The sequence below is a fragment of the Drosophila subpulchrella genome, chromosome 2L (assembly GCF_014743375.2).
Source record: "Drosophila subpulchrella strain 33 F10 #4 breed RU33 chromosome 2L, RU_Dsub_v1.1 Primary Assembly, whole genome shotgun sequence".
NCBI classification, from domain to species: Eukaryota; Metazoa; Arthropoda; class Insecta; order Diptera; family Drosophilidae; genus Drosophila; species Drosophila subpulchrella.
This window is the reverse complement of record NC_050610.1, coordinates 11,043,941-11,053,534: the sequence shown is the minus strand read 5'-3', so window position 1 is coordinate 11,053,534 and position 9,594 is coordinate 11,043,941. Positions and strand designations below refer to the sequence as shown.

Sequence of the window (9,594 nt, the reverse complement as noted above, 5' to 3'; positions counted from 1 at the left end):
GAGGTGGTTAAACATCGATAAATATGGATAAGGAAATGCTAGAAATCACCCAACAATATATACTGCTAGGAGCTGAAGTCGAAAAAGAAGAAGTCCTTTACGAAATTTCCTTTGTTAATTTTCATCTCGACTATCTCTTCTAGGCTTAAAAATATTATATCTATGTATATCGATGTTACAGTCAATGTACTCCCACCTCTAGAAGCTGCACTGAAACAACAGGTCTGGTCACACTGACTTCAGTTAATTTTAAAATTTAAACATTTTTATTTTTATAATATCACAAGAAAATTAGAATACACAACATTTGATTCGTTCACAACAAAGATTGCTCCTCTGGGCGGGAAAGAGACATCAGCAACAGGGCTACTGAAGGCGCTAGAAAGATTTAAAAAATATTATAACTATATTTTAGAAATAAATAAATAGTTTAGGTAAATTAAAATAATGTTAATGGCTAAAAGAGCAATTATAAATAATACTCAAGCTAGAAAACCGTTTGGTGTCAGTACAATGCTCGAATTGCCGCTTTTTAAAAGTCCTCTAATCAGCGCCAAATCATCGGGTGTTAGGGACCAGCCGGTTAGCTGACCCACGGACTGCAGTTCTGGACAACTGTCCATTAGTAACTGGAAATACATTAGTTGTTCATAAGGAAAATAGTTTTATTAACTAGAAGCTTACCTCCACAGACTGCACTGTAAGATCTGGCGCCAAAGTAAACCAAACATCCTCCAGAACATTAAAGTCATGCTGCATAAACATGCTGTTTATTTAAGATTTATTAATTAAGTTGGATTTTAAAAAATAAATCATATATATTCCTACCTCACTATGTCCTCATCCGTAAAATCCACAGTGTCCACCGCCAATCTCTTCAGATCCGTGGAGTTACAAAGGAAGGCTTTTAAAGAGCTGTTCATAATAGCGCTACTTAGGATCTCCAGACCCTCAAGCTGTTGGAACTTGGCATGTCCTTGTGCGTAGGATAGACTATCAATCATGTAGCAGTCGAGATCGATCAGGGAAGGACAGAGACGTGCCAACTTCCCTAGATCAAGGTTTCCCAAGCCCTTGATCATCGTGAGATGACGCAGGTTCCTGCCAATTGGTCGCTCCAATAGCGGAAGTAACTCAGCCACAACGAATTTATAGATCTTCAGTTTCCTTAAATTTCGCGTGTGTAAAGCTCTCAGGCTTCCGGTCTTCGGTGAGTCGAGATAAAGGGTCTCCAGCCTAGGACACGTTTGCATGATCACCTGCAAGGTGGCTTCATCCGTGCCCGTGTCATGGATGTATTTCAAGCGGCACTTGAACCGATCGTCGATATTATCGTGAATAAATTTCAAGGATGCCCCCACGAAGGAGTACGTAGAGAGTGTCTCCACTTGGGGGCAATGTTCTAGGATCAGGGCAATATCCGAGTAGCAGATATTCTCCTCTCCCGGCATTCCCACATCCACAACAGTCAGGGATTGTGAGCAGACTCCTTTGGCCAGAAAATCAATGCCGATTTCCGTAATATCAGTCTCGCCGGAAATGTCCAAAATCTGCAGGCGTGTACAGCACTTTCCGATCTCCTCCAGCAACCGATCGTTGGCTATATAGGGCACATACAGCTTGACCAACTGGTTGCATTTTCTGACTATGTCATACATGTAGTGCATATGCTCCTCCTTAACCCAGATTCCTTTGATATTTAACACCCGTAAACCGGCTCCTTGGGCTGCAATCACCTGGAATAAGAAAGGCCATCAATATTGGTTTATAAAATGTTAATATACTTCAATTACCTGTAAGATTTTCTCGTAATAGCTGAAGGGAAACACCTCGGTCATTAGAAAAGTGACCCCGCAGTTGAGCAGCATCTGCAGGCAGGTGAACCTCATGTTGGCGTCCAGGTAATCCGAGCTTAGGATGACCCTGAGCAAATCCTGATATATATTCGGGGTGGCTCCCAACTGGGAAAGGTATTCGTTTAGCTCCACCATCACGATGTTAATGTCCAGATGGACATCCGGAGCATATTGCACATAGCTGATGGTGGACACCAACAAGTTGGCCAGTTCCGCCAAAGCACTATCGCTCAGCGAGCGCACAGTGCACTTTTTCGACATGTCTCTGTTTTGGTTTTCGCCCAAGAAGTAAACAAAATGCGACGCAGAAACCGCTGGGAGAGATGAGCAGGAGAGGATTCGTATTCCCCGAGGTTACATCACTTGGAGAACGAAAAAAGATTGTTTGGTTTTTGGTTCCTTTGGCTAACAATCGAGTTTTCTCCACTTTTCCTGGTAACTATTTAGCTAATTTCCACTTTGGTTGCACATACATATATGTAGGTACTGAATATTTATAAACAAAAATAGATTCTAAATTTATATAGGCGATGGATAGCGTTTTTGCACGCTGCGGACAAACTAGCGAGCCAATCAAGCCAACAGCGCGAACTGAACTGAGAGTCATGGGACGCCAAACAGTTTGTTTTTACCCGATTTTATATGCTCACATAGGCGACATGTTTCAGGGTCTATAAAATATGCAATTAAAGTGCTTTAATCAGAACATTTTAAGAACTTATAAAGGAAGTAAAAATTTTATATGCAATTGCAATAATGTTTAAGTGTAAAGAGCTTTCAATATTAAAGTAGTAATTTGTGGCATAACTATATTATTTATTCGACATCTTTGAAAAATAAAGAAATGAAAGGGTATTCTGAAACTGATTTCAATTCATTTCATTGATTGTTCCACACAGCCAATAATAAAATCAGTTTTAGAAATGCCCCTTATTGTATTTTCAGAAGCTTAAAGCCTTTAAACTGGAATTTCTTATACGGTGATGTCCCTTTAATCTCTTTCGTTAAATTCTATACTAAATTACATAGAAATTCGATTAAAATCAAGTTGAAAGAGATTTCGGAGGCATCCCCGACTTAGAGATTTTGGACTGTAAGAGAATACTAAGAGAGCGTTGATCCTTCCGTTTCAAGTTGAGATTCTAGGGCTGCAGGTAGCTGGGCAGCTTCATGCGCATGAAAAGCCAGGTGGTGAAGAAAGAGACCAGGATGAAGATGAATCCCATGGCGGTCAGCAGCAGACGATTGAGGTTTGTCTTTCCCGGGGAGTGGGTTTGGTCCATGATGATGAATCCCAGTCCGCCGACGGTGAACAGGAAGCTGCTGGCCAGGCCCTCCATGATATACTGCCCATTCACCCGATAAGGCATAAAGGCCACGGGACGGGAGTGCCCATGCTCATCCACAGTGGCTCCCACACTGGGCGGCTCCACGATCACGTCGTAGATAATGCCTGTGGAATAATATCCACAATAACTACATAATTGATCTTAATAGTAATAGTATAATAACTCACCGCCTGTCACCAGAAAATAGGAAAACAGTATCACACTGAAAACAGCCATTGGCGAAGGCATTGGAATGCTGAATTTCCGGACCTTGATGTTGGGCGGCACGAGGATGTGGAAGGGCAGGTTATAAAGTGTCTCGATCATGGTTTAAATAGGTTTTAATAGCTTTAAGATCAAAGATATTTCGTTTTTTTTAAGATTTCGTGGCGGTCTGCCGGCGTAGGCGGAGTTTGTTGTTATCTATCGGATAGGGATGGTCAATTATACCATATACGATAAACGAAAACTATCGCAATGCACCTGTAATGCGGTTCACACTATGTTGCATCTGCAGCTGTATCTTCAGCACCTTTATATATCTTAGATGTATTTCTCAGAAATATATTTACTAGATTAACGTTTATAATTATTTATATTTACGTTTTTTGCAGTTCCAACTGAGTTTAAGCAACAACCATTGATACTGGATTTTGTTGTACATGTTTTATGGTCGCCATAATATATATTTTTTACATTCCAACATTCTGCTTTCACAGTGTAAACGCCCTTAATCCATTGACTGCATAGGGAAACGGTCATACTTAGAGATGACACCGTTGCACTCAACTCCTTGCAACAGAGTAAGAAGAAGACCATGCCCTTAAAATAACAAACAAAACGTAACTCCCGAACAAAATAACTTTAAATCGAGGTTAAACAACTAGTTTTCGAGAATGGCGGATGCCAATATCCAAGGGGAAGGTGCGCAGATTGTAATCCCAATAAAATCAAACCGTGTTAACGAATTGTATTCCAGGTAAACTGCCGGCAATTGCGAAGAGAGTGCAAAATCTAGGAGACCTTGCCATTTGGCAAAGATCCCGCGCCTACCACGATTTGATAGGCTATATCAATGGCACCAGTTCGGCCATTCAGGGGATCAAGACCACGGACGAGGTGCTCGAGTCGGAAATGCTAAGGAAGCTACTGCGTCTCTTCGATTCCTTGGAGAAATTGGTGGAGCAACATCCTCCTTTGGAGCAGCCCCAGCGGTTTGGCAACAAGGCCTACAGGGATTGGGCCCAAGAGATGCGGGAACAGATGCCGGAACTGCTGGAGCAGCTGCTCCCCGCCGCCAAGAAGAGATACCAGAGCGAACTGGAACAGTACCTTATGGAGTCTTTTGGCAATGCCACCAGGATTGACTACGGAACCGGGCATGAGCTCTCCTTCCTATTCTTCTTGTGCTCCCTTTTCAAGGCCGAAATTCTGCAGGAACAAGACATTGTCAGCGCCGCCCTGAGGCTCTTCAATCGCTATCTGGAGTTCGTTAGACAGCTGCAGCGCACCTACAACATGGAACCAGCTGGAAGTCAAGGGGTCTGGTCCCTGGACGACTTCCAGTTCGTGCCCTTCATCTGGGGCAGTGCGCAGCTAGCAGGTGGGTCTTTGGATAAGATCCTCCACAGATTTCAATTCTAATTAAGTCACTTTCAGTCAAAAGCCCCTTCGATCCCTCTAAGTTCGTGGACGAGCAGATCATCAGTGACTTCAAGGATCACTTCATGTTCATCAGCTGCATCGACTACATCTGCAAGGTCAAGACTGGTCACTTTGGCGAGCACTCCAACCAGCTGTGGAGCATCACGGATGTGCCCTCGTGGGTCAAGATCAACGCAGGTCTGGTGAAAATGTACCAAAAGGAGGTAAGGTCTTTAAGGGACAGTTCTTGCTAGAGTAAACAAATTAGAGGGTTTATTAATGATTATTTTATGGTATACAATGAAATATTGTATTGGATGGAATATAAGAGAAAAATCTGTATTGAAATATTTAGTTTACAACCCCAACTTACTTTCTGAACATCCCACAGATACTCTCCAAGTTTCCCGTGATCCAGCACGTCTACTTCGGAGAACTGATGGCCTTTGAGCCAGTGTCACCTGGCACAACCATCACCAATGCCCGACTGGGTCATGTGGCTCCGCCGCCGTCCAAACGCATCTGCATTGGGACTCCGAACTTGGTGCCACCAGTTCCGGTGTCCGCGGCTCCTGCTCCTCCTCCTCCCGCCGAATCTCTGAGCAACGATCTAAATGTGGGCGATTCTAGTAGCGAGAGCAGCGACAGCAGCGTGGTACTGCGTCCATCGACATCGTCGGCTTCTCTGGTGGCGGCCGCCGAGGGATCAGGGGATAAGCCCAACGTCCAAGCGGCCCAGGGAGAAGCCACCAAGGAACAGGCGGCAGAGTAGAGGAGAATGGCGATGATCTAACCTGTGTTACAAATTTCTTATTAATAGCGTTGACCCTCGGTCCAGTAAAACTGTTTACACAAGTAAAAATGTAATTTATTCTGGGTTCCGGAGTGTATAGTTTACATCCTTAGTGGTCAAAACTTAAAAAAAACCCTCTTGAAACCCTCTTGGCAAATCTAATTCACTCCATTTAATTCTAATTTTTCATCCCCATATTACCAAAACAAAAATGTAAATCTTAAGCCGAATTTAATGGAAACAAATGTACCACCACCTTTTTTCATTTTAGGCAGAAAAAACAAATCGAGGAAGCAAAGCAAAACAAAATCAATATGGCAAATGAGGCATGCAAATAGATGAACTTATAGTACATCAAGTTTTGCGGAGCGAACAGCTTAAAATGAGAGGAAATTATAACAAAAAGTGAAGGAAGCAGGAAAGTGGCAAAATGTAAAACAAAAAACTTTTGTGGAGAGCCCCCCTGAAAGCATAATCATTTATTTTCGACACATCATTTATCAAACTGTGCGGCGGGAGCCAGCTTGCCACGCCTCCACATTTCGTCACTTAAAAACTTCCTCCGGTATAGTTTTTTCTTGATTTTAGAGTAAATGGAGGGTAGGCAGCGCATGCATTAAAACTTTGCCGACGCATTTTGATTGAAGACTTTGAAAAACATGAAAATGTTTGCTTTTCCTCCTTTGTTTCGGTGCAAAAAGTAGCAAAGAGCGGCCAACTTCGGTCATGTTCATCAATTTGACACCGCCCATACGCCCCATTTTCGAAACTGAGACCGTTCTTGGGTTCAGTTTCATTTTCAGTCTCTGTTTCGGTGTCGGTTTTGTGTTTTCGCAAATTGAATGAAATTTGCGGGCGAACTGTCAGCAGGCGTTCGAACATGGACCAAAACATGATTGAAGGGTGGTTTTATGATGGCTATGATGGAGTGGGTGGGATGATGGACCTCTGGACCTCTGTGAAATGTGGCTAGCAGGGGGACTGACAAGGTTCAAAACGAGATTTCGGTGTCTCTGACCTTTGGCTCAAGACAGTTGTCATGGGAATTTTGAGAAATCAGGGATAAATTTGGAACTAAATGATGGTTTATTACTTCTATAGTCATATAGGTATGTAGGGAAACTTTATGTTTACCAGTGAGCGAAATGATTGGGAGCTTTATTTTAAAAATATGGTTATTTTATATTTTTAAACTATTTTTATAAAATAAGTAACATCAATATTAAATACTTATAAGAATTTCAAAATTTGCTTAGTGTTTAGATTCTTTTTCGATCAATAGTATCCGATATCCCGTAAATAACCTCGTGACTTGCCCTCAGTTCAATTTACGCAACTTCTCCCAACTAATTACGAATAAAACCCGTCGGCATCTTGACTTCCTACAAAGAATTTGCGAAAGTTTAAGATTTTCCAAGGAAGTCGAGAAGTGGCAATGGGAGCCACAAAGGATCAAAAGAAGTCTGCGAAGTGTCTTTCAAACCGGAGCCAATACACATAACTGGTACAAAGTTGTCGCAAAAACTTGGAGTTACTCCAACGGAAACTAAAACCGGAGGTGGCGCAACTTTGACGTGTGATGGGTGGAAATTAGTTATTGTCTTTGGCAAAATAGTGACCTAAGCACTAAAAAAAAAGTATACATTTATTCACATACATATATTACTTCCTAAAAAATCTTAAGCTTTTAAATGTGCTATTTTTATTTTTTTGATTAACAAATATTTACATATTAATTTTTATCCATCCATTTTATGTGCTTAAATAATTTTTAGTATATTGTATTTTTCTCAGTGTCCATTAGTGGGCGGCAAAAATTCTTTGTTGCACCTCATCGATGAGGTAAACTTAGTTCTTGATCAACTTTCGTGTTTTTTTGGCCATAAGCGGGCGAAGTTCAACTTGGCAACTTTGTGTGCGACATTGACCAGAGTCCACCCCTGACTTTCCCGGCTTTCCATCACGTCCTGCAGTCCCAAGATTTACCCACTCCCAAATTAACTTGAGTCAAAATATGCGACTGGCTATTGGGTTCTCTGTTTCTGGTTCTTCGGGTTGCACAATGTTTTCCTTCTGTTTTGCGACTCCATTCACCATTTGTGTGTTTAACCAGCTGACGCCAAAAAACACCCATTCACTCCCACTTCAGCTTTCCTTGGCAAGAACAAGGACCCATCCCCAAAACGAGTACAAGCCCAAAATAATGAATACCAACAAGTTTTCGAAACAACTTTAAATATTCGGTGTTGTTGGTACCCTCTAAAGGATAAAAGATATATTAAAAAATGTTAAATCAAAAGATATTAATTTCTCTTTAGGGTCATAAGATGAGATAATATAAATTTAAAAACATTTTCAGAAAACCAACAAGCCAGTTGATTGTTCTAAGATAATATATAATAACATAATATAATATATATAATGTTTTACAATTTTTAATCCTTATAGAGCTCATCATACATACCCTTGCAGACCAGAAATACCCCTTGTGTTAAAACGGATAACAAAAGAGTTAAACGTCCCTGAGCCGAACGCATTGTTGGTGCAGAAGTGACCAGAGGAGATGGGATAGGGATTCCAAGTTAGGAGCCTATTGTGTGGTCCCATGTGCCAGGGAAAAATCTCCAGGAAAATGGGAAATTGGGGGTGGTGGTGTGACATATGCCAGTTTTTCATCGAGAAACACCAACAGAAGGCGATTGGAAAACAGATCTGTGAATTATGTTTGGGCTGCTGATGCTTAAGTAAGGCTATTGGTAAAGGTTGCTTAAACATTGATAACTTGCTATTGGAAAAATATGGGAAAACATTTCTTTAAAAGAACAGCTAAGAGCTAATGGGTAAGAAGTTAAAATACCAAAAATAAATCTAGTGAATTTAAGTATATTCGCTGAGGGTCAAGCAGCGATTGAGTGAACTTTAAGCGCCTGAAATTGGCAGCTCAGCCACTTGAACACTTATTCCACTGGTTCTTCCCCTTTATCCAACCACTTGAGAGCCATCCCTAATACTGTCGGAATTACAAAGATTAGCGCTAATTTCCGACTACCAACTGCGGCTCTCGGGCTCCCTTAACCCCTGTTTTTCCCCCGCCATTCGCTTAACCCGCCAAGTCATCAAAGGTTACAAATCACTGCCAGCTTCACCCAACTTAAAATATTAGCCCAAATGGTTTGAGGAAAACTTCGTCATGCAAACATGACTTGGCAGGCTTTTGGGCATTAGAGGGGGTGGTTGGGCGGATGGGGGTTTAGGGGGAGTGGGTGGTCGCTGTGGGAAATTCAAGAGCGGCGGATGCGAACGCATCTGAAATGTGCGCTGAAATTGCAGCTTCTTCTTCCACCTTGGGGCTTTTTATTTCAGATGCTTTTCTTGCTGTTGCAGGCTTCCTGTTTTGGGAATAGACAGCTGCTATGCAATCCGGCCACAGTCGGGTTAAATTCCCCCTTTTAAATCTGTCCAGTTATGGGGTTTCCTATGTGGACACACTTTCCCACTTGCCAAAATATTTAAGTGAATATTTGGGAAAGATTTTGAGCCAATATACTGCATATAAAATATTTAGCTTATTTTTATCTTATCTTAATTAAGTTAAACAAAGAACTTGATTGTCTTAAAAAGAACAGCTATTTTATTAACTTATTTAAATAAAGTTCTTGGTATGTGTAGTTTTAACAGGTGTCCCTATTTTATTAACGAAATGGTAGTCACCAGATTCATTGAAGGAAAAAATATACATGGGTGTCACATAAATGTCCGCATAGTTATAAAGCAAGACTTAATTTTTTTATTGAAATAGATTTCTGTTTAACCCCTGATAAACATTATAAATCACCACCTGGATGAGGTAATTGGAACCGTGTTTTAAAATACATATAACACCACACCATAAAAACATTTATAATTAATAATTATTATATTGGTAACCCTTTTCTCACTTATTAAACAATACATAAAAAAAAATTTCAAAACC

General features: G+C 41.0%; 3 protein-coding genes across 5 annotated transcripts; 1 reads left to right on the top strand and 2 right to left on the bottom strand.

Annotated features, from left to right (window-relative positions):
- Positions 1-243: 243 nt before the first annotated feature.
- Positions 244-2,452, bottom strand: LOC119547202. 3 transcript variants are annotated; one of them, XM_037853947.1, is made up of 5 exons: positions 1,794-2,452; positions 829-1,736; positions 685-766; positions 483-629; positions 244-404 (listed from the first exon to the last, which is right to left on the bottom strand). In XM_037853947.1, exons 1-4 carry the CDS (start codon positions 2,115-2,117, stop codon positions 483-485), a joined length of 1,461 nt encoding a protein of 486 aa, XP_037709875.1. In that variant the 5' UTR covers positions 2,118-2,452; the 3' UTR covers positions 244-404. The 3 variants fall into 3 exon arrangements, with proteins under 3 accessions (XP_037709875.1, XP_037709874.1, XP_037709876.1); XM_037853946.1 differs by having other exon boundaries at positions 244-378; XM_037853948.1 differs by having other exon boundaries at positions 244-378; positions 513-629.
- A 196-nt stretch (positions 2,453-2,648) lies between these two features.
- Positions 2,649-3,614, bottom strand: LOC119547204 (putative oligosaccharyltransferase complex subunit CG9662). The gene is made up of 2 exons (XM_037853951.1): positions 3,373-3,614; positions 2,649-3,309 (listed from the first exon to the last, which is right to left on the bottom strand). The coding sequence occupies exons 1-2, from the start codon at positions 3,509-3,511 to the stop codon at positions 2,999-3,001; spliced, it is 450 nt and encodes a 149-aa protein (XP_037709879.1). The 5' UTR covers positions 3,512-3,614; the 3' UTR covers positions 2,649-2,998.
- Positions 3,615-3,950: 336 nt separating this feature from the next.
- LOC119547203 (serine/threonine-protein phosphatase 2A activator) lies at positions 3,951-5,690 on the top strand. Its single transcript, XM_037853949.1, has 4 exons — positions 3,951-4,108; positions 4,164-4,787; positions 4,844-5,052; positions 5,220-5,690. Exons 1-4 carry the CDS (start codon positions 4,081-4,083, stop codon positions 5,598-5,600), a joined length of 1,242 nt encoding a protein of 413 aa, XP_037709877.1. The 5' UTR covers positions 3,951-4,080; the 3' UTR covers positions 5,601-5,690.
- Positions 5,691-9,594: the final 3,904 nt, after the last annotated feature.